At 42.4% G+C, this 25,035-nt stretch overlaps 1 protein-coding gene across 2 annotated transcripts; it reads left to right on the plus strand.

Annotated features, from left to right (window-relative positions):
- Positions 1 to 3,169: 3,169 nt before the first annotated feature.
- LOC124040271 (tumor necrosis factor alpha-induced protein 3-like) lies at positions 3,170 to 20,168 on the plus strand. Of its 2 annotated transcripts, none has more exons than XM_046357287.1 (9): positions 3,170 to 3,569; positions 4,742 to 5,083; positions 12,705 to 12,895; positions 15,227 to 15,368; positions 15,638 to 15,808; positions 16,016 to 16,196; positions 16,423 to 17,312; positions 17,612 to 17,829; positions 17,997 to 20,168. In XM_046357287.1, exons 2-9 carry the CDS (start codon positions 4,777 to 4,779, stop codon positions 18,285 to 18,287), a joined length of 2,391 nt encoding a protein of 796 aa, XP_046213243.1. In that variant the 5' UTR covers positions 3,170 to 3,569; positions 4,742 to 4,776; the 3' UTR covers positions 18,288 to 20,168. The 2 variants fall into 2 exon arrangements, with proteins under 2 accessions (XP_046213243.1, XP_046213242.1); XM_046357286.1 differs by lacking the exon at positions 3,170 to 3,569 and adding an exon at positions 3,774 to 4,054.
- Positions 20,169 to 25,035: the final 4,867 nt, after the last annotated feature.

The raw sequence follows: 25,035 nt of genomic DNA on the forward strand, positions 1-25,035 counted from the left end.
ATTGGAAAACCTTCCTGGTCTTTGTGGTTGAATCTGTATTTGAAATTCACTGCTGGACTGAGGAATCTCACAGATAATTGTACGTGTGGGGTGCAGAAAAGAGGTAGTCATTAAAAAATAATGTTAAACACTATTATTGCACACAGTGAGTCCATGCAACATATTATGTGAATTGTTAAGCACATATTTAGGCTTCCCACAACAAATGGGTTGAATACTTACAGACTCAAGACATTTCAGCTTGTCATTTTTTAGTCACTTGTAAAAATGTTGCAAAACATAATTCCACTTTGACATTATGGGGTAATGTGTGTAGGCCAGTGACAAAAAAAATCTAAACTTAATTTTAAATTCAGGTTGCAACACAACAAAATGTGTAAAAGGTCAAGGGGTGAGAATACTTTCTGAAGGCACTGTAGGGCAGTGATCGAATACAGTAAAGCATTTGCTGTGTATGACTGTGGTTACATTTCTCATTGGTAAAGTCCATTGACCACCAGCCTCCCTTTAGAAAGGCAGCAGATAAAATGTTGCGGTTGGCTAAATACTGAATTCAATAACTGTAAAATACTAAACTCTGTAACTGTTTTAGTCACCATTGGCCTCATTGTGAAATCCCTGAGCATTTCCCTTCCTTTCCGGCAACTGAGTTAGGAAGGATGCCTGTATCTTTGTAGTGACTGGGATACACCATCCAAAGTGTAATTAAGCAACAAACTTGTATATTGTTTGTGTGCACCCTATCTCCACATTGAAGGCCCATTGACCAAACCATACAATTAGAAATCTTCTATTTTATAATTTTTTATTTAACCTTTATTTTACTAGGCAAGTCAGTTAAGAACAAATTCTTATTTTCAATGATGGCCTAGGAACAGTGGGTTAACTGACTGTTCAGGGGCAGAATGACAGATTTGTATCTTGTCAGCTCAGGGATTCAAACTTGCAACCTTTCGGTTACTAGTCCAATGCTCTAACCACTAGGTTACCCTGCCACCCCTATATGGACCAAACCCTCATTGTATACAGTGTATCAATCAAGATTCTCTCATCTTTGTATTGGTATGAATAAGCCATGGATACACTGCAGTAACCAACCTTAACGACAAGATTGTAGTTATTAAACAGCTACATGTGGAGTAAATGCAACCACTTGATGGTGAGGGAACCAATCAATATTGAAATTCAAGACATGCCTATGCACCCAATTCTAGTTCATGCTGTTGAGAACTGTTTTTGAGTAAGATATTTTGGTACCATCTGTGTTTTGTACTTTCATGGAGTATTTAAACCATTGCAGAATATGGAGCATCTGCTTTGTGCATGTCAATTTGGATGATAGGCCACCTTTTATTCTGTGACATTCTCACCACGTAACATGTCTGCCCCCTTGTGTTACTTTTTGCACATTTCCCAAAAATTACTTTTTATAACTATATCCAATAGATGTCACTGCTGCTTAGGATTGATATCACCAAGCATTGGCTTTAGGCTAGCTAGACTATAGCAAAGATTGTCTATTATATTGAAAAGATAGTCAAGTGACCGCTCTAACAATGGAAATACATGTCCTCCAAGACGGAAGGCAGGCGGGAGGAGGCAAGATCAGGTGGGACCATTCTAGCCAATGAGAGGGCAGATACGGGTGTGAACAACAGGCCATAGAGAGGGAGGACTCCTCTTTGTATCTGTGCCACTATAGCGTCTGTGACAGCATGAGCAGCGCCATTTAGGCTTTCTCCATTTTAAAGTAGTCAATTTTCTTCTTCTATATTGGCTGATTGCGCCCAACTCATAGGAATACCCACCCAGTTGACTACTTTAAAATAGTGGAAGCCCTAAATAGCAATGTCCATGCTAAAGTGGGTTATATTCACGATGAGTCCTCTATCTATCTCTATGACAACAGGCACAACTCCCATAAATCGTTATTCACACTTATATCAGTGCATTTGTAACTATTACGAAACGTCTATTCGATCAAATAAGCCTCACGTAGCAAATTAGCAATTATATTTTGTGTTGACCAAATACGACACCACACAACAACAAAAAATCCACTTAGTGGGCATATTTTCGTAGACGATTTAGGGCGGAGTAAAACCTCTCTCTTCGCCACTTCCTCTTTGACTATAGTGACGCAGCGCTAGTAATGACTCAAGTTTAACTTTAGTATTGTACTGTATACCGTATGAAATCAAATTGTTGCAGTTTAATTGATCGAGCTGTCTGTCATGCTTATGGACCATGGATTTCATTAGCAATAATGCCATTGCAATTCGTATAGATTTAGTTCTACACTGCACATTTGCTATCTGGTAGAGGACCAGGTAAATTCTTTCCTGACTTCCTCTACAGTTGCTGCAACATACCTTCATCAGACTGCATTACACCAGAGGGGGAGCACCTAAACACTCTTATTTACAATGCAGTTAAAGTATGAGGCTCTGTGTAGCTGAGGGTTGGTTATGAAGACTGGTGCAAATAATTGTCTATATAGAGTAGACATGAGGTTACGTGTAATTACACATATCCTTTTATATTCATTACATTTGTTAATAAACTCAAATGAATTGTGTGTAAACCCCTCACCCTAGAATAATTATTTGAGATTAATCAGATATCTCCATGTAAATGTGTTTGCAAATCCTTGAGCACAGTATGTGTAGCCTACCTACACTGTTGAGAGGATAGAGAGGCAGACCAGCAGCCATTCTAAAAAAATGGACAATGAAGTATCAATTATATTATATTGCATTATATTCTATTCATGACAATGCATTTTGGGGCGGCAGGTAGCCTAGTGGTTAGAACGTTGGATTAGTAACCGAAAGGTTGAAATATCGAATCCCTGAGCCGACAAGGTAAACATATCTTTCTTCCCCTGAACAAGGCAGTTAACCCACTATTCCTAGGCCGTCATTGAAAATAAGAATTTGTTTTTAACTGACTTGCCTAGTTAACTAAAGGTCAAATAGATTGGAGAAATATATTTTTCCCATAATACGACTAGCGTATGTAGTAAGCCTACATGTTATGCATTCATCTAATTCAGTGTTTAGGTCAGATTCAGGACTTCTCTCATTTCAATGTAATTATTTATTCTAGGGCTGGCTGTCTGTCTCACAAGAGTCAGAAAATGACGCTCCCTCTTTGTGCTCACTAACGCTCGTCTGTGCACGGTAGGTGGGACCAGGCGTTTCAGTACGCTATTCGTCACCAACACAACCCGGAGAACGTAGCCTAATGGCGTTTCGCTCAGACACCACCTATTGTGTGTGAGATGTAACTACGTCTGAAGGTTGTGACAGAGATATGTGGAAAGTCCCTAACACTGGAAATCCCCTTTAGTCAGTTTTTTTTCTCCGTCTACATTAACTAAATTAAGTTGGGGGACGTGATCTATGCTTTGACGGTCTATACAGTGAATCAACCAAAATAGAATTGATTGTGCAGAAAGCTGAATGGCGTTGTGTGGACTGCTGCGGTTAACCTGATTGAAGTGGCAGAGGACTACCCGGAGCATCCTTAGGCTTTGTTGGTAGTCTTTGTACCGACATATTGCACAGGTAATATTCATTCATATTCTCTATATTTATTTACCAAGGATTGTAACTCGCTTTCATTTAAGCATTTGAAATATATGTACTATTGACTAACATTGAGAGGCCTTGGTCGTAGCATTGAGTTTCTGGGGACACAGACAGAGGTATGCGCGTTGGCATGGGCGCCATGGTTCTGACAGCCATTGTTTACGAAGACGTCACCCTCAAGCAATTAAAAAAACATTACCCAGTGGATTAAATAATTAATGTTACATTGTAACTATGTTTTTGACAATACTCGCGATGCAATGTTACAATGTTTCAACCGTTGCTGTCAGAGGAATTACGTAATCCGGACGTCAGCAGACTCCTGTTATTGTGTTTTGTGTAAACCGCAGCGCTCACCATTGTGCCAACGCTTCAATGTCTGCCAATATCGAAAGAGCGACAGTCTCCTTATTACATGGATATATAGAGGTTCTCCTACAATGACATTATGCGCCTTCAAGGTAATCTATACCGTAATTGATGATGGATGCTTGAATTGCTTTGTTGCTTGAATTGTTTTGTTCTAAATAATGTATATGGTGCCCATAATATACAGTTACAGTATATTTCACATTGTAGGTAGGTACCTTTCCATAAGGTTTTAACAGCATATTGTCATATATGAAATGGGTACAGATATCTGACAGACTGTTCTACAGATGGGAGATGACTTATGATTGATGAGCAATGTGTTATTCTTGATGTTAAAACACATTACTTTCAAGTTCCTGTTTCAATGGTCCTCCATCTTGAATACTGAAAAGAATTGTAAGGGTTTTTAATAGTTCCATCCTGTGCAGTTCTTATGCATCATTGTCAGTATTAACGACTTTTCTGTGATGGTGGGTGTGAGTGGGCCTTATGATTTCTACTAGCCACTGCCCAGCGCTGTGGGTCTGGGCAGTGGCTTTGGGTCTGGAAATCACCATCAGTTTGTAGAAGGCGTCTGTCATGTGCCTCAATCCCATTGGGGCGGCAGAGGCTGTGGGGAAATTCTAACTTGGAAAAGAACACAAAAGCCCTCTTGTTTGTCTTTATTCATTACCCACAATTTGTCTAGTATTAGAAGTGGCCCGTATAGTCCAGTGATCAGAACCACGTGCTGCCAATGAAACCAACCAACAACTTTTTATTTTTCTCCTCTTCAGTTCTGCGTTTGTACACATTACATCTGGTGAACACCATGTCCCAGGGACAGAATTTCCTGCCCAAGTTCCTCTTTGTGAGTAACCTGCTGAAAGCGGTCAAGATCCGGGAGCGGGTGCCTAACGATGTGGTGAAGCCAGCGGCCAGCGGAGGCCTAATGCACCACCTGCGGGGAATGCACCGCTACACCCTGGAGATGATCCGCATGAGCCAGTTCCCCCAGGCCTTCCAACAGGTCATCCAGGCAGCCATCTTGGACAGGGCCATGCAGAGCTCCCTAGAGCAGGAGAAGAAGCTCAACTGGTGCCGCGAGGTCAAGAAGATGGTGCCATTGAGAACCAATGGTAATGTATTAGTTTGGGTTTCTGTTCCTCTTGCTGGTAGTAGGGGAGATGGTATTTGTCAAAGGAGTTTGAAAGACCTTGACACTGAAGAGTAAGAGTTACTCATACTGTTTCCCCTATGAGTTCTTTCAGCAGCAGTGGCAGGGTAACTTGGGGTAGTGGGGTGCATTGCTACTAGCGTTAGCACAATGACATGCTAGCTGTTAACATAGACTTCCAGTCATTGAGCCAACAAATATCCATTTAAAAGCGCTGGGCCAACGCTGCTAAATCAATATAGGGGAAACACGGGTACTCAGACATTATGGTAAATGACAATGGTGAGATTGATTATCTTTTCGAATGACCATTAGCAGCTCTTGATTTGACTGGTACCTAACATGACTCTGAAGATTTACAGTACAGGATTTGTTCAGCGTATCTAAATCCTGACGTCTAGGGTAATTATGTGGGAGATCCCAAAGCAGAAATTCTATGGTGTCATAGTGATCATTTCCCCACCATTTTTCTAAAGACCATGTTGACTGAATTTATTCTGTTGACGCATTCAAACTCTGTAGTGCTCAGTTTCCGTCTGGTTAGATTCATACCTTGCAGTGGAGGTTTGGGTATACCCCTTCTCTCAATAAGTAGCTAAGTGAGTTGGACCTTTATTCACAAATCATACAGCAAACACACCCACCTGTCTTGACTCACACGTGGGTGAGTTACCATGTCAATCCTGTAATTTCATTGAATCATTGCAAATATGGAATGTTATTGTCAGGAGGAGATATAACCAGGTTATTAGGCTTGCTTTTGTGTTGTCTTATTGAGGGTAAATATCTTATCACCTGTGGAATAGACGTCTTGAACTTTTGGTAATTTAATGCTGTCATAACAAAGTAACAGTACATGAATCATAGGCTATTGGCTTTTCTCTACATGTTGAAACTACAGTATTTCCAGTAAAATGATAGTGATAACAAAAGTTTGTCTTCCTGGAAATCCAATTCAGAAACACCCTTTAACATGATACATATTTCCTTCCTTACAAAAGGATAGCATTTTCTCATAGAAGTTTCTGGAGGGCCCAGCTAGGCCTTGATTTGGGAAATCAGCGTATACAATAGCCTCTCCTATGAATAACACAGCAGCCATGACTTTCAGCAGAGGACTTTCAGACTGAGGAGGACCACCCTGTCTGTTGCTGGCTGGCTGCTGACTCACTGGAATTAATCTATTGTGTCAGGTGACCGGTGAATAAGAACAGGACAGGAGAAGCAGAGCAGGACATGAGAGACAAAGCAGGACATTGTGAGCCAGTGGATTCCCACTGTTGCCAAATAATGGATGGTCATTCTGTTGCTGACAAAAAATTCACAGTATTCTAAATGAGAATACTGAGAATACCACATACTGGTTTTAGGCAAAATCACAACTTTAATGTGTCACAGAATGGCCAAACAAAATATAAATGAAAAGGTTGATGTGTGCATCTATAGTAACCCTTAGGGTGAGTGTATATCCCAAAAAGCTCAAATCTAAATATTGGCATGGTGGAGAAATGAAGCAAGTAAGAGGCATTATGGATGTTACATGAAATGGACAAGCTTTTTGGGAAGACAACATATTAGCAAAAGTCTGAGTTTGTAAGTCCTAGGTTGAAACATGGATAGCCATTTCGAAGGAAAGGTTTGGTTGAACACAAAAACAATACTTTTGAAAATATTTTAATTTGCAATATTCCTTTAGAAGGAAATGGCTACCGTTATGGATGTTACACCCTCCATTATGAAAGTTACGGAGTCTGAAATAGACATAAAAATGTTTGGTCATCTGGAACGTTTTTAAGATGTCAGCAAAAAGCATAGTATCTTAGGATTACAGGTAGCCTTGATAATATACTGTATAGGGTAAGGCCATACCCCACATCCTATCAGGGTCATTGTTTTCCTTTATGCACACTACCGCTCAAAAGTTTGGGGTCACTTAGAAATGTCCTTGTTTTTGAAAGAAAAGCTTTTTTTTTTTGTCCATTAAAATAACATCACATTGATCAGAAATACAGTGTAGACATTGTTGATGTTGTAAATTACTATTGTAACTGGAAACAGCAGATTTTTAATGGAATATCTACATAGGCGTACAGAGCGTACAGCATATTGTGTTAGCCAATTCCAATTTTAGCATTGTAAAATGCTAACTGATCATTAGAAAACCCTTTTGCAATTATGTTAGCATAGCTAAAAACGTTTTTTATGATTTAATGAAGCATTTTAAACTGGCCTTCTTTAGACTAGTCGAGTATCTGGAGCATCAGATTTTGTGGGTTCGATTACAGGCTCAAAATGGCCAGTAACAAAGATCTTTCTTCTGAAACTCCTCAGTCTATTCTTGTTCTGTGCACAACTGACCAAGAGGACAAGTACATTAGAGTGTCAACAGTGGAGAGGCGACTCCAGGATGCTGGCCTTCTAGGCAGAGTTCCTCTGTCCAGTGTCTGTGTTCTTTTGCCCATCTTAATCTTGTCTTTTTATTGGCCTGTCTGAGATATTGCTTTTTCTTTGCAACTCTGCCTAGATGGCCTACATCCCGGAGTTGCCTCTTCACTGTTGACGTTGAGACTTGTGTTTTGGGGGTACTATTTAATGAAGCTGCCAGTTGAGGACTTGTGAGGCGTCTGTTTCTCAAACTAGACGCTCTAATGTACTTATCATCTTGTTCAGTTGTGCACCGGGGCCTCCCACTCCTCTTTCTATTCTGCTTAGAGCCAGTTTACGCAGTTCTGTGGAGTACTACATAGCATTGTACAAGAGCCTTCATTACTCAGAACAAGAATAGACTGACGAGTTTCAGAAGAAAGATCTTTGTTTCTGGCCATTTTGAGTCTGGGTTTTCTAATGATCAGTTAGCTAATCCAAGTTTATAATTTTAAAAGGCTAACACAATGTGCAATTGGAACACAGGAGCGATGGTTGCTGATAATGGGCCTATGTACGCCTATGTAGATATTCAATAAAAAATCAGCCGTTTCCAGCTACAATAGTAATTTACAACATTAACAATGTCTACACTGTATTTCTGATTAATTTTATGTTATTTTAATTGTCAAAAAATGAGCTTTTCTTTCAAAAACAAGGACATTTCTAAGTGACTCCAAACTTTTGAACGGTAGTGTATTTCAAAATGAACCTTTACCAACTGAATGTAGACACAAATATGTCATTTTTCTTGTATTACACCTTATTGGAAATATGATATAACATTATGCAAATGAGGTAAAATACTGTAGATGTGCATATAACACCAATCCATTTTACTGGACCCTGAATGAAGTCAGCATATTTTGAGGGGTTTCATTTGAATAACACTCCAGGACTAATCACAGATTGTGGATAAACATTCTTTTCATCTTTCTATCTTTAAAAAACTCCTACCATGTATGGGAAATTATATCACATAATGTTCAATATATCAATATTACTTCTGTAAAAGTCTAAGAATTACATCCCAGAACAAGCACACAAAATGTGTGAATGCACATGCTTTTGAAGGTAAGATATGATAAATCTATATCATCACATCCACAACCGTTATAGATGTTACGACCATCATAACGCTGAAAAAGGATACTCATATATAAACAACTTGATGAAAGTTAACATTGCAGAGTAAGTTTCAAGACGATCCCATGTAAGGGGCTTAGATGTTACATTGCCCCCCCCCCCCCATCCCCCATCTTCACAAGACTGTAAGATAAGCAAATACAACTGAAGACATTCCATTAGGTCTGTATTACTTCATTAACATCTCAACCTTTTAACAAACACGAGTGGACAGCTGTGAGTGGGAAAACAAGCTCTCCTACTCTGTATTGGCCCAAATTCAACTGGTTAAATAAAGCTTGCACTCCAACATTTAGACCTTGGATAATTATGAAAGTGGTTTCGTTTGCAAATGACTAACTTTATTGTGCATGCTCAGGTTGACTTTCCCAGGGAATTGCCCATTTACCAACAATATTTTATAGTCTGACGGCAGACATTCAAAGGCAGGGTTACCTGGGTTGCCCAGGATATTTGATTTTTTATTGTCTGATTAATATACAACTGTAGGGGTCTGTTCAGTGTTCGGCAGAGTGCAACATTACAGAAAGTTCAGATAGAAATGTATTATGTAGAAGTACATATACATTTGCCATTTATCATTTAAAATAGGCAATTGTGTCAGATCTCATTCCATTTCTATCTGCAACATGTCAAATCTTTTCAAATCACTGAATACACCCCAGGTATACGTTTTACGTCTACATATGAAGATTCTGACAACACAACAAGCATAGTGTGTTTTTACCAGAAATAGGTTTTCGTCCAGTATGATTCAACCTTAAGATGGAACATAATCAAGATTTCCTGTTCTGTGCGGAGGTTTGTTGTTACTCGGGTAGAATGTTCCCTTTACTGACGGAAAGCTTTCCCCTCATACATCAAATTGTTTAAAGGATAGAAAGAGAAAAAACATTTTAGGCCCCTTTCCCTTGTATCCCTACTAGGCTCATGTCCTGCCTCTATTGGCAGCTGGTATCTACAGACTGGGGTGCAGATATTACATAGGTATAATAGTGGTGTACATATTACATAGTGGTGCACATAGTAATACATATATAGCAGTGCATATATAGTAGTACATATATACAAACTGTGGTGCAACACAGTGTCCACCTCTACAGGCCCAGACTGGTTCTTCAGCCTGGCGGAAGACAAAAAAGAGGAAGGCAGAAGGTGTCAGATGTCAGTACTCAGAACTTCCTTTCTTAAGTAGAGAAATATGCGTGTGTAAATATAAAAATATATAATCCCACGCGAAAATGAGACCTCTACTGGTCGTCGGCGAAGCTCGTAAAGAGAAAGCGTTCCAGCCGAGCCAAGCTCCGCCCCTCTGGAAAGTCCAGAGTCTGATGTCTATGGAGCAGCAGACATGGGAAGAAAGCAGCCTCACGGCACTTAGTCACAGAGAACCACACTCAGGGAAATTCCTCTCTTTAGTGTGGCAGGCAGCAGGGTATTTCAGACGAGCTAGGCTCCCCGTACTCACTGATGTTTCACAATGACAAAAAGACCCGCCGCCCTGCAATAAGAGTCAACATTTTCTCCATAGAGTTTACCATTGATTTCTTAAACTTGGATTAAAACCTGCATACGCAACTCGTTTACCTGATTTACTCATTCAGCCCCTGTCTGTCACCCTATCCAGTCATCACTGGAGGCTGTTCTTTCATTCTCTTATTTAGTTTAGGTTATTTCAGTGTTAACGTGCCAATGGACCATACAACTGTCTAATTAAAATACAGTTAGAGTTTAAACCAATTCTGTATGTGTCTTAGGCCTAGTGGTCCAGTCTTTTTTAGCCATGTTGTATGGCGTGATGACAACAATAGAAGACTGATAGAGTGGGGAAAACAAGTATTTGATACACTGCTGATTTTGCAGGTTTTCATAATTACAAAGCATGTAGAGGTCTGTAATTTTTTATCATAGGTGCACTTCAACTGTGAGAGACGGAATCTAAAACAAAACTCCAGAAAATCACATTGTATGATTTTTAAGTAATTCAGCTGCATTTTATTGCATGACATAAGTATTTGATACATCGGAAAAGCAGAACTTAATATTTGGTACAGAAACCTTTGTTTGCAATTACAGTTTCCTGTAGTTCTTGACCAGGTTTGCACACACTGCAGCAGGGATTTTGGCCCACTCCTCCATACAGACCTTCTCCAGATCCTTCAGGTTTCGGTGCTGTCGCTGGGCAATGTGGACTTTCAGCTCCCTCCAAAGATTTTCTATTGGGTTCAGGTCTGGAGACTGGCTAGGCCACTCCAGGACCTTGAGACGCTTCTTACGGAGCCACTCCTTAGTTGCCCTGACTGTGTGTTTCGGGTCGTTGTCATGCTGGAAGACCCAGGCACGACCCATCTTCAATGCTCTTACTGAGGGTAGGAGGTTGTTGGCCAATATCTCGCGATAGATGGACCCATCTGTCCTCCCCTCAATACGGTGCAGTCGTCCTGTCCCCTTTGCAGAAAAGCATCCCCAAAGAATGATGTTTCCACCTCCATGCTTCACGGTTGAGATGGTGTTCTTGGGGTTGTACTCATCCTTCTTCCTCCTCCAAACACATGGCGAGTGGAGTTTAGACCAAAAAAGCTCTATTTTTGTCTCATCAGACCACATGACCTTCTCTCAAACTTCAGATGGGCCTGGACATGCACTGGCTTGAGCAGGGGGACCTTGCATGCGCTGCAGGATCTTAATCCATGACGGTGTAGTGTGTTACTAATGGTTTTCTTTGAGACTGTGGTCCCAGCTCTCTTCAGGTCATTGACCAGGTCCTGCCGTGTAGTTCTGGGCTGATCCCTCCCCTTCCTCATTATCATTGATGCCCCACCAGGTGAGATCTTGCATGGAGCCCCAGACCGAGGGTGATTGACCGTCATCTTGAACTTCTTCCATTTTCTAATAATTGCACCAACAGTTGTTGCCTTCTCACCAAGCTGCTTGCCTATTGTCCTGTAGCCCATCCCAGCCTTGTGCAGGTCTATAATTTTATCCCTGATGTCCTTACACAGCTCTCTGGACTTGGCCATTGTGGAGAGGTTGGAGTTTGTTTGATTGAGTGTGTGGACAGGTGTCTTTTATACAGGTAACGAGTTCAAACAGGTGCAATTAATAAAGGTAATGAGTGGAGAACAGGAGGGCTTCTTAATGAAAAACAGGTCTGTGAGAGCCGGAATTCATACTGGTTGGTAGGTGATCAAATACTTATGTCATGCAATAAAATGCAAATTAATTACTTAAAAATCATACAATGTGATTTTCTAGATTTTTGTTGTAGATTCGGTCTCTCACAGTTGAAGTGTACCTATGATAACAAATACAGACCTCTACATGCTTTGTAAGTAGGAAAACCTGCAAAATCGGCAGTGTATCAAATACTTGTTCTCCCCTCTGTACATAAAGTGTGGGACCAGGCTAATGTGTCAAAGCCCACAGTACCTGCACAACGTTTTTCTCTGGTCTCTCAAAGAAGATAAAAAAGGAATGCAGATAAAAGTACACCACAAAAACTAACAGTGCTGATAGAGTCTGACATCAATCTTTCTCAGGCCTTTTTATATTTCCTCTGTAAGGTGATGAATGATGGTCAGATATAATGGATGCCTAAAGAGCACTGTGAGAGCTTGTCTGGAAATCCCCTCTCCTTTTAGACTATTTTCTCCAAGCGATACAGGTCTTTGTCTGTCATGGATAGTTTTGCCGTTAATGACTTGCAGTATTACCTGTGGTGATGTGAGGATGGGCACTTTGTATTTCACATAAACACAGATTCCTATTAAAGGACTCGAGATAAACGTAACATCTACTGTACGTGTCTGGCTCAAACCAGACGGAGTTCTACAAAGTTGAATGCGTCAACATAATAAAGTCAGTCGACATATTTGTTGACACAGGCTTGTTATTAATAAAGGATGTGATATCCCCCTTACGCAAGTCTAGGTCATGCTATTATTGTTTACATGTGTTCTAGTGGGGATCCTGTGCCGTATGTAATATCTACTCCCATTTCTCATGTGTTGCAGGAGATGGGAACTGTCTTCTCCATGCTGCATCTCAGTACATGCTGGGGGTGCAGGACACAGACCTGGTCCTGAGGAAGGCCCTGTTCAGCGTGCTAAAGGAGACAGACACGGGCAACTTCAGAGCCCGTTTCCAGACTGAGCTGCTGCAGTCTCAGGAGTTCACCCAGACTGGCCTGCGTTACAGCACCATGGTGAGGAACGGAGGCCCTGCTACGGCTATGATGGTGTTACTATGGCAGACCTGGGTGCATAATGATAATTGCATAATGTCAGATACTTGGAAAGTATAGTAAGGCGTGCTTAATTTATTTTGGAGTTTGCACTTTTGGGCCTATTCCATTGGTGTCATTGTACCAGGCAAGCTATGTCAAGTGCAGCCCAAGTATTTGAAAGTGTTTGACGTATTGTATATATTTGACCAAGGTCTGTTAGTAGTATCACCTGTTAGTAGTATCACCTGTTAGTAGTATCACCTGTTAGTAGTATCACCCAGGTCTGTTAGTAGTATCACCTGTTAGTAGTATCACCCAGGTCTGTTAGTAGTATCACCTGTTAGTAGTATCACCTGTTAGTAGTATCACCTGTTAGTAGTATCACCTGTTAGTAGTATCACCTGTTAGTAGTATCACCCAGGTCTGTTAGTAGTATCGCCTGTTAGTAGTGTCACCAAGGTCTGTTAGTAGTATCGCCTGTTAGTAGTATCACCAAAGTCTGTTAGTAGTATCGCCTGTTAGTAGTATCACCAAAGTCTGTTAGTAGTATCACCTGTTAGTAGTATCACCAAAGTCTGTTAGTAGTATCACCTGTTAGTAGTATCACCTGTTAGTAGTATCACCTGTTAGTAGTATCACCTGTTAGTAGTATCGCCTGTTAGTAGTATCGCCTGTTAGTAGTATCACCTGTTAGTAGTATCGCCTGTTAGTAGTATCACCTGTTAGTAGTATCGCCTGTTAGTAGTATCACCTGTTAGTAGTATCGCCTGTTAGTAGTATCACCAAAGTCTGTTAGTAGTATCACCTGTTAGTAGTATCACCAAAGTCTGTTAGTAGTATCACCTGTTAGTAGTATCACCTGTTAGTAGTATCACCTGTTAGTAGTATCACCAAAGTCTGTTAGTAGTATCACCTGTTAGTAGTATCACCAAAGTCTGTTAGTAGTATCACCTGTTAGTAGTATCACCTGTTAGTAGTATCACCTGTTAGTAGTATCGCCTGTTAGTAGTATCACCTGTTAGTAGTATCGCCTGTTAGTAGTATCGCCTGTTAGTAGTATCGCCTGTTAGTAGTATCACCTGTTAGTAGTATCGCCTGTTAGTAGTATCACCAAAGTCTGTTAGTAGTATCACCTGTTAGTAGTATCACCAAAGTCTGTTAGTAGTATCACCTGTTAGTAGTATCACCTGTTAGTAGTATCACCTGTTAGTAGTATCACCCAGGTCTGTTAGTAGTATCACCTGTTAGTAGTATCACCCAGGTCTGTTAGTAGTATCACCTGTTAGTAGTATCACCTGTTAGTAGTATCACCTGTTAGTAGTATCACCTGTTAGTAGTATCACCTGTTAGTAGTATCACCCAGGTCTGTTAGTAGTATCGCCTGTTAGTAGTGTCACCAAGGTCTGTTAGTAGTATCGCCTGTTAGTAGTATCACCAAAGTCTGTTAGTAGTATCACCTGTTAGTAGTATCACCAAAGTCTGTTAGTAGTATCACCTGTTAGTAGTATCACCTGTTAGTAGTATCACCTGTTAGTAGTATCACCTGTTAGTAGTATCTGTTAGTAGTATCCCTGTTAGTAGTATCACCTGTTAGTAGTATCGCCTGTTAGTAGTATCACCTGTTAGTAGTATCGCCTGTTAGTAGTATCACCTGTTAGTAGTATCGCCTGTTAGTAGTATCACCTGTTAGTAGTATCGCCTGTTAGTAGTATCACCTGTTAGTAGTATCGCCTGTTAGTAGTATCACCAAAGTCTGTTAGTAGTATCACCTGTTAGTAGTATCACCAAAGTCTGTTAGTAGTATCACCTGTTAGTAGTATCACCTGTTAGTAGTATCACCTGTTAGTAGTATCACCTGTTAGTAGTATCACCCAGGTCTGTTAGTAGTATCACCCAGGTCTGTTAGTAGTATCACCTGTTAGTAGTATCACCAAAGTCTGTTAGTAGTATCACCTGTTAGTAGTATCGCCTGTTAGTAGTATCACCAAAGTCTGTTAGTAGTATCACCTGTTAGTAGTATCACCTGTTAGTAGTATCACCCAGGTCTGTTAGTAGTATCACCTGTTAGTAGTATCACCCAGGTCTGTTAGTAGTATCACCTGTTAGTAGTATCACCCAGGTACTGTTAGTAGTATCACCTGTTAGTAGTATCACCCAGGTCTGTTAGTAGTATCACCTGTTAGTAGTATCACCCATGTCTGTTAGTAGTATCACCTGTTAGTAGTATCACCCAGGTCTGTTAGTAGTTTCACCTGTTAGGCTGCTTTGAACATTAAGATACTACTATCTCAAAATGTTTTGTATTTTCAGAATTGGGAGGAGGAATGGGAGAAGATCATCAAGATGGCATCACCTGTATCCAGCAGCAACGGGCTGCAGTTTGACTCCCTGGAAGACATACACATCTTTGTCCTCTCAAACATCCTCCGCAGGCCCATCATTGTCATCGCAGGTACAGCCATTCTCAATGGAGCCTTTCATCATTCAGTTCATCAGAAGTTTTGTTTACATTGTACAAGTATGCTCCGTCTCTATTCTGTTGGTTCAATTGTACAGGTCAAACTCAAGCATACATTTTTTAAAGTGTTTGACAAATTATTTTGACCCTGGTCTGGTGTGTACAGTTTCTGTACCTCTTTCTGTAGGTCTGTCTGCTATTGCAGTAGAAGCAATCAGTCAAGTATGGTGTCCAGTGTCTAACTCATGGCTGTATCCTTACAGACCAGGTGCTACGTAGCATGAAATCCTGCTCCTCCTTCTCTCCCCTCAATGTGGGGGGCATCTACCTGCCTTTACACTGGCCTCCAGGGGAGTGCTACAAATACCCCATAGTGCTCGGCTACGACTCCCAGCACTTTGCCCCCCTCATCACCATCAAAGACAGTGGCCCGGGTGTGTACAGTAACCGTCATTGATAGATTACCCTGTTGAGGAGTGCTTGTAGAATGAGGGTGAATGTGACCTATATACCGCATCCTACTAAATGTAGTAATTTCTTCTGCTGTTTTTGTTGTACGGCGTCATTGGGTCCCAGAACAGTGGTATATACCGAACACCTATGTATTATTCATGTATTATTATTATGACTGTGTGCCCCAGAGATCCGAGCGGTGCCGCTGATCAACCCGGGTCGTGGGGGCTTCGAGGAGCTCAAGGTGCACTTCCTGATGGAGAAGGAGCAGACACAGAAGGAGAGGCTGCTGAAGGACTACTTGATGCTGATTGAAATCCCTGTCATTGGACTGGGCTATGACACCACACGCATCATCAACGCTGCCAGGTGGGTGGGACACTAGAGGCATGGGGAACTACAGAGAACAGGATATAAAGCACTACAAATCTGTTTTTAAAAGTATGTTTGTGGCATAATAGTACTTCATTTGTATTTACCTTATTTAATCGAGTGGGTCAGTTGAGAACCAATTGTCAATAGATGACGACCTGGCCGAGAGGTGTGTGATTAGCCTATCAATAGTTCTGAGTGTGTTCCATGTTGCTTCTCCCAGGCTGGATGAAGGGAACCTGCCTGAGGACATGAACCTGATGGAGGACTACCTCCAGTTGGTCAACCACGAGTACAAGCGCTGGCAGGAGGACAAGGACCAACTGTGGGCCGCCCAGCCCCATAGACCACCCCCCTTCTCCGTGTCTCAGCTGTCCCTTATCGAGATCCGCTGTGCCACACCACGATGCACCTTCTACGTCTCCGTGGACACCCAGCCACACTGCCACGAGTGCTTTGAGAAACGCCAGGGCCAGCCTAACGGGAGGATAGAGGCCGCTCCTACGAAAGGCGGTGGTCAGGCTTGTGAGCCAGAGTGTAGTAGTGGCTGCCGGGCAGTGTTATCCAGCCCACGCTCTGTCCCTCCCCCACCCACGGCGCCCAGCCTCAGCCTGTACAGCGAGACCCACGCCATGAAGTGCAAGACACCCGGCTGCCTTTTCACCCTCAGTGTGGAGCACGATGGTCTGTGTGAACGCTGCTTCAACACCCGGCAGAATGCACCCACTGCTGATGGCCCATCGGGCCTCCCCCTGCCTGCCCACCTTGGCTGGCCCCAGTGGGGCGCGGGACGGGAGCAGGAGACAGAGCGGTGCAACGTGTGCCACCAGAAGGCCTTCAGGATATTTAACGGACTGTGCCCCCCGTGCCTCCAGAGGACTGCTACGGAGAGGGGCGAGGATCCCCAGCCACCGGCAACAGCCAGGATAGAGGCCTCCTCTGGGTCGTTATGGACCCAGCCCCAGCCAAGGGACTCTGAGCGCTCAGGCACCTCGGCTCTCAACGGCCACACGTCTGGCCGGCCCTGTAAGAGGTCGGGATGCCAGTTCTTCGGGACTCAACAGAATCTTGGATTCTGCACCATCTGTTACCTGGACTATCAGACCAACCACCGTAAGTCTAATCAGCCGCTTGCTCATAGTCATTTTAACAAGAAATGCTATTCTAATCATTTCCCAGCAAAACCTTGATTTCATCAAAGGGAATCAGGCCACATCAAACCCACAGTTGTCATGTCTACTATTAATCTACATATATATCAGTATACTTAGAGACAACATGAAACAAACAAAATGTTTACACTAGACAGTACTGGGAAACCTGCAAATTTACTGGAATCTCAAGATAAGTTGATATTATGTGTGGTCATATGTGAGTTTGACGTGTGGTTTTGCTGTGTTCACCTCCCCCAGTGGCGACCCCTCATCCTCCCCCTGCTCCAATCCAGAGTCGTCACGCGTCAGAGGCAGGTTTCCAGGATGCTTCGCGCTGTCGGGGCCCGGACTGTGGGGCCATGGGCAAGGTCATGCTGGAGGGTTACTGCAACAAGTGCTACGTAAAGGAGCAGAGCACCAGGCTCAACCAGGCTGCTACCAGGGCTCCCGGCACCCACTCCCCTCCACTGGTCATGGTGAGTGTCTCCTTCCCTCTCACACAGGGCCCAGTGGCTGTACACCACATTTTGAATTGCAGATAATTTTCTACAATGTTTCAGAGAGTAAATAAAAGTCTTAGATCAGATTGAATGATTTGTCTCCACAAGTGACAATGTTCCTCTGTTTTTCTCTCTCTCTGCAGCGAACAGCTAAACCAGAAAGAGACAAAACCAGACAGACGCAGACCCAGACCCAGGCAACGTGTAGGCGGAGTGGCTGCAGTAACATCTCCCCCGGCTGCACAGACCTGTGTCCAGAGTGCCACACGCGAAACACGCGGGGGCAGAGAGAGAGTCGCAGGGAGAGGGCAGGGGCACCTAAAGAGAAGACAAAGCAGCGCTGTAAAACCCTAGGCTGTGAGCACTATGCTAACCAAGAGAAGCAAGGCTACTGTAATGAATGTGACCTCTTTAAGCAGATCTACAGGGGGTGAGCCCAAAGGTTTGGGGAAGATTAACATGGCCGTGCCACGATGCTAGTCAATGCATCTCTGAAACTAGTGACCTTACGGCCAAAAGCCCATTTTAAAATGTGTTCATGAAGAGCGGGGGCAGTAGAAATGGCCGGCAGAATACCTCTTAGTGCAATTATTATTATCTCACGTGTACAGGATGAGAGGTGAGGTATACGTGTCATAAAACTGACAACATATGTACAGTATGTATCTAAGTACATACTGTATCATGCTGGACTACTGATTGTATCTTGAAAAAAGCGCAATGTGTAAACTGCTTAATAATACGGCCAAGGAATTATCTATCAAGCAGCTAGCTACCTACACAATAATGTGATAAACCACAGCTTTTGTTTAAGAACCTCATTGACCAAAGTTCTGACAAGTGCAAAGCTGTGCCAAAGCCATCATGCACTGCCAAAATGAGTTTGTTTAGTCAAAATTCGGTGTTAAACAGGAGTAGTTACAGTCTCAAAAACTGCACCTACCTAGACAGCTAATGTACAGTCTCTGAGCATTTGCGAGTGGGCAGGACCCTTAAAAGTATGGTGCTACTTGTACAGAAAGCAAACATGGAGGTTCTGTGACATGACGGAGAAAACAGTAGTTAGAACTCAATAATATTCAACCTCTCCCACCGCCGCATAGATGTCTGCTGGCAGTACAGATGCTGTTGCCTTTTGTGGTTGTGTTCTTGTTTGCTGTTGACCACTTTTGTATCTGTATTGTAGAAATACAAGTTAATGCTTGCCCTGAGAGTTGTACCGCGTTACAGTATGTTCTATATGTGGCCTCTGTTAATGCTGGGCAATTACCTTCACACAGACTCCAAGTTAATGACTAACTTACAGAGAAAGATAAGAGCAGAGTTCAGTTGATCTCGTCCAAGGGGATTGCCAGTGAAGAAAGGAGTGTGCGTTTGAAAGGAAAGGAAAGAAAACATGAGTGCAGGAGAAATCCCCTTAGAGCTCAATACCTCAGTCAGAGGAGGGAGGGAGGCCAAGAGAAGGTAAACAAATACACCTGTGGGGGAAAAAATGAAAGAGCAACACACCCCCTTGGCTTGGTTCACACCATGTAGCTGTGGCATGGCAGCCAGTGCTCTTAGCTACCATGAGCTGGTAGGCCCCAGCCTGCAGTAGAATACCTCTCCACCCGTAGAACCTGGCTTGCAGTAGAGTACCTCTTCATCGTAGGGGCTCTGCTGAAATCTGCTCTGCTCACACGATGCCTCACTCCAGTACTCACACCTGTGTGATATGCGCAAGCAAACTGACATTCCCTTTCTTCTTTTATATCTATATATTTGAACTGACATTTTTGTTCCTGCCAAAAAAACGTGCCATCATCTACAAAGCATTCTCGTGACCTCTTAACCAACAGCAGCGTTGAAACAAAAGAACGTCTGTTCAATATGCATATCTGACGTCTGTTATAAACGAGATTTATGGTAGCCTAGATGGAGATCTGGTCTTTAATCAGATGATACAAATAATATAATATAAGGGCAATTAGTTCATTACGAGACATCAAAGGAGTACATGCTCTTTGGTTATGGGTCGGAACTCTGATCATCACATACTACTTGCACAATACTTAATAAGCTGCTCCGGAATTTAGGATGGTACTTTCCTTGACATGCATAGGGACATTCCAATGTTAGACGTAAACACGCAAAGTTGTAACAAAACATGCAAAAGTTGTGAGATACATTTTTGTGTAACCTTTCAATAATAGGGTATTGTATGAAAAGCTTTGTTTTGTTTGTTAAGTATTTATTCATATCAAATATTATCTGTATTGTGCGTTTCAATACTTATTTATATGTTGTCCTGAAATGAATTATTTTTATTAAGAAAACCTGACATTGTCTTGTTGCTTATTTCAACACTGTGTATTTGTGCGTGTGTGTGTGTGTGTGTGTGTGTGTGTGTGTGTGTGTGTGTGTGTGTGTGTGTGTGTGTGTGTGTGTGTGTGTGTGTGTGTGTGTGTGTGTGTGTGTGTGTGTGTGTGTGTGTGTGTGTGTGTGTGTGTGTGTGTGTGTGTGCTTGCGTATGAACAAACTCTACAGAACATATTTCTACATTTCGTATGTGAGTAACTGGATATTGCTCAATGATTGGTTTTCAAAAATGACATTATTCTGTGTTTTCTGTTTTTAGAGTGATTCTATTACTGATGTGTGGTGTGTTTTCCAGTGGAGACATATGGGCCTGTGCCAAAGTGCAGTTAGACACTACCACATTGACCTGCTCATATTTTTTAGCTAAACCATCCACATTACGTTTCTAAAGCATCTTGGTTCTCACACACACATACGTGTTTCACTTTAACAAAATTCTCATTACATTTTTTTCACTCTTTCTAACAATGTAATTCTGAAAGTAAACCCACACGTCTGACCTCTCACAGCCTTGGCCCATAGTGCTTGAAAATGCAGGCAACCCCCTTCAGAATCCTCACAGTTGAGTCACAGCTGAAAGGAAAATCTTCATCAGAAGTTACCGCTGCTGAGGGAGAGTTAGGGTGAGGGAGGGGATATAGGTTGTTGGGCAGAGGTGACATTTCAGGAGTGCGTGGGAGGGAGGAATAGCGTTAGCGTGGGTACTAGGGGAGAATCTCAATTGCATACTCCTCGCGTCCTCTCTACTTGCTTCCCTCCCCTTTGACCTTCTCCAATGGGTTTTGAGAAGGAGGCAAGGGGAGAGGATGTGAGGAGAATGCAATTGAAAGTCTACCTAAGTCAGCCAAAAGCCGTTGACATGGCAGGTGGGCAGATGTGGTGGTCTGAAAATAACTTTGCATTCAAAGTGGGCGGCTGTGTTATCACCTGGCAGTTACCCCATTGTTGCACATTATCAAGGGTTAAAACGTAGGTTTATGGTAGGCCTATGTGAAATTCTTCTAGCTCAGGACTCTCTTGTATTCTGTTTCAATTCAGGAAGTTGAGCTGCGAGCTCTGTTTTGCAATCGGCAGTGGGTGTAACCAACTCTGACCGTGTTATCCAAAAGCAAGACAAACAAGTTGATCATGGTAACTATGTACACTATGCCTATGGGGTGAATAACCTTAAGTACCTGCTGTAAATGAGACGTACAGTTTCATTTTGCATCATGTATGAGTATGAAGTACGGCATGACTAGGACCAGGAGTTTTGGGGCACTTTTTGAGGCACTGCTTTAACTGGCATTTCCAGCCTTATTCACTAGTGTTGCTGAAGGTAGGAAATCCTAGGAAATTTTCTGTAATTGGCACAAGCTGTCTCCAATCAATCAATCAATGTCTGGCATGTGGTTGAAGGATTGCCTAAGCCATGGGAAGCGTAGCTCTGTGAATATTAAATCGCACAAAACCTATTATTTTGCAAGGAATACTATTTGTAGATCAGAGGTGATCCTCTCCATCGGACTCAGAAGTTGTAGGTAAAAATATGGGCAATTCAATGAAACCGACCATGAAAGTATATTGTATGGAATTTGAGGGGTAGCTGTAGCCTCAACTGGGACTTGAACCCAGAACCAGCAACTGTCAAACCAACACCTTAACCAGCCTGAATGTCTTCAGTATTTGGTCCCGTATTCCTTCCATACAATGACTACAATGACTATGTGTGTGACTACAAACTTTTTGTATGCATTTGCAGTTTGTTTTGGTTGTATTTTGGATGATGCTTTACCATTTCGTCATCCTTTGCAGACAGACATGTTCTTTTGATGAATGTATTTGCAATTTTGCTGATATACAGTATGGTTTTTAACTGAACAAAAATATAAACGCAAAATACAACATTTTCAAAGATTTTGCTGAGTTGTGTAAGGAAATGTAAATAAATTCATTAGGCCCTAATCTATAGATTTCACATGACTGGGAATACAGATATGCAGCTGTCGGTCAGGTGTGACCAGTATCTGGTGTGACCATAATTTGCCTCATGCAGCGCGACAGATATCCTTTGCATAGAGTTGATCAGGCTGTTGATTGTGGCCTGTGGAATGTTGTCCCACTTCTCTTCAATGGCTGTGCGAAGTTGCTGGATATTGGCAGGAACTGGAACACACTGTCGTACACGTCGATCCAGAGCATCCCAGAATTGCTCAATGGGTGACTGTGAATGTCTGGTGAGAATGTAGGCCATGGAAGAAGTGGGACATTTTCAGCTTCCATGAATTGTGTACAGATCCTTGGGACATGCCTTATCATGTTGAAACATGAGGTGATGGCGCAGATGAATGGCACGACAATGGGCCTCAGGATCTTGTCACTGTACTTCTATGTATTCAAATTGCCATCGATAAAATGCAGTTGTGTTCGTTGTCTGTAGCTTATGCCTGCCCATAAGATAACACCACCAACACCATGGGACACTCTGTTTACTACATTGACATCAGCAAACTGCTCACCCACACAACGTCATCTGCCCAGTACAGTTGAAATCTGGATTAATCCGTAAAGACCACACTTCTCCAGCATGCCAGGGGCAATCGAAGGTGAGCATTTGCACAATGAAGTCGGTTACGACGCAGAACTGCAGTCAGGTCAAGACCCTGATGAGTACGACGAGCAGCCAGATGAGCTGAGAGTTTGCGGAGAATTGTTTTTCTTGTGCAAACCCACAGTTTCATCAGCTGTCCGGATAGCTAGTGTCAGACGATCCCACAGGTGAAGAAACCGTATGTGGAGGTCCTGGGCTGGCGTGGTTACACACGATCTGCGGTTGTGAGGCCAGTTGGACGTACAGCCAAATTCTCTAAAACGACATTGGAGGCGGCTTATGGTGGAAAAATCAACATTCAATTCTCTTGCAACAGCTCTGATGGACATTGCTGCAGTCAGTGTGCCAATTGTACGCTCCCTCAAAACGTGAGAAATCTGTGGCATTGTGCTGTGTGACAACACTGCACATTTTAGAGTGGCCTTTTATTAGTATTTTATTTATTTAACCTTTATTTAACTAGGCAAGTCAGTTAAATTAAGAACAAATTATTATTTATAATGATGGCCTACCGAAAGGCAAAAGGCCTCCTGCGGGGACAGGATTTTTTTTAAATAACGGGATTTAAAAAAATAAAAGATATAGGACAAAACACATACCATGACAAGAGAAACAACACAACACTACATAAAGAGAGACCTAAGACAACAACATAGCAAGGCAGCAACACATGACAACACAGCATGGTAGCAACACAACATGACAACAACATGGTAGCAGCACAACATGGTAGCAGCACAAAACATGGTACAAACATTATTGGGCACAGACAACAGCACAAAGGGCAAGAAGGTTGAGACAACAATACATCATGCAAAGCAGCCACAACTGTCAGTAAGAATGTCCCTTATTGAGATTTCGAATGAAGAGATTGAAATAAAACTGTCCAGTTTGAGTGTTTGTTGCAGCTCGTTCCAGTCACTAGCTGAGCTGCAGCGGACTGAAAAGACGAGCGACCTTTAACAGAATGTGACTGGCAGAACGGGTGTTGTATGTGGAGGATGAGGGCTGCAGTAGATATCTAAGATAGGGGGGAGTGAGGCCTAAGAGGCTTTTATAAATAAGCATCAACCAGTGGGTCTTGCGACGGGTATACAGAGATGACCTGTTTACAGAGGAGTATAGAGCGCAGTGATGTGTTCTATAAGAAGCATTGGTGGAAAATCTGATGGCCGAATGGTAAAGAACATCTAGCCGCTCCAGAGCACCCTTACCTGCCGATCTATAAATTATGTCTCCGTAATCTAGCATGGGTAGGATGGTCATCTGAATCAGGGTTAGTTTGGCAGCTGGGGTGAAAGAGGAGCGATTACGATAGAGGAAACCAAGTCTAGATTTAACTTTAGCCTGCAGCTTTGTTATATGCTGAGAGAAGGACAGTGCACCGTCTAGACATATTCCCAAGTACTTGGATGAGGTGACTACCTCAAGCTCTAAACCCTCAGAGGTAGTAATCACACCTGTGGGGAGAGGGGCATTCTTCTTACCAAACCACATGACTTTTGTTTTGGAGGTGTTCAGAACAAAGTTGAGGGCAGAGAAAGCTTGCTGGACACTAAGAAAGCTTTGTTGAAGAGCATTCAACACAAAATCCGGGGAGGGTCCAGCTGAGTATAAGACTGTATCATCTGCATATAAATGGAGGAGAGAGCATCCTACTGCCTGAGCTATGTTGTTTATACACTGCACTCTTCGAGAGAGGTAGTTAGCAAACCAGGCCAAAGACCCCTCAGAGACACCAATACTCTTTAGCCGGCCCACAAGAATGGAATGGTCTACCGTATCAAAAGCTTTGGCCAAGTCAATAAAAATAGCAGCACAACTTTTCTTAGAATCAAGGGCAATGGTGACATCATTGATGACCTTTAAGGTTGCAGTGACACATCCATAACCTGAGCGGAAACCAGATTGCATACCAGAGAGAATGCTATAGACAACAAGACAGCCAGTCAGCTAATTATTGACAAGTTTTACCAACACTTTTGATAAACAGGGCAAAATAGAAATAGGTCTATAACAGTTAGGATCAGCTTGATCTCCCTCTTTAAATAAATTGTCTCCAGTACAAGGTGCACCTGTGTCATGCGTTTTAATCAGCTTCTTGATATGCCACACCTGTCAGGTGGATGCATTATCTTGGCAAAGAAGAAATGCTCACTATCAGGGATGTAAACAAATTTGTGCACAAAATTTGAGAAGAAAATAGGGACCAATATTTTACAAATTAGATTTTT

The sequence above is a fragment of the Oncorhynchus gorbuscha genome, linkage group LG07, assembly GCF_021184085.1.
Source record: "Oncorhynchus gorbuscha isolate QuinsamMale2020 ecotype Even-year linkage group LG07, OgorEven_v1.0, whole genome shotgun sequence".
In the NCBI taxonomy this organism is placed as follows: Eukaryota; Metazoa; Chordata; class Actinopteri; order Salmoniformes; family Salmonidae; genus Oncorhynchus; species Oncorhynchus gorbuscha.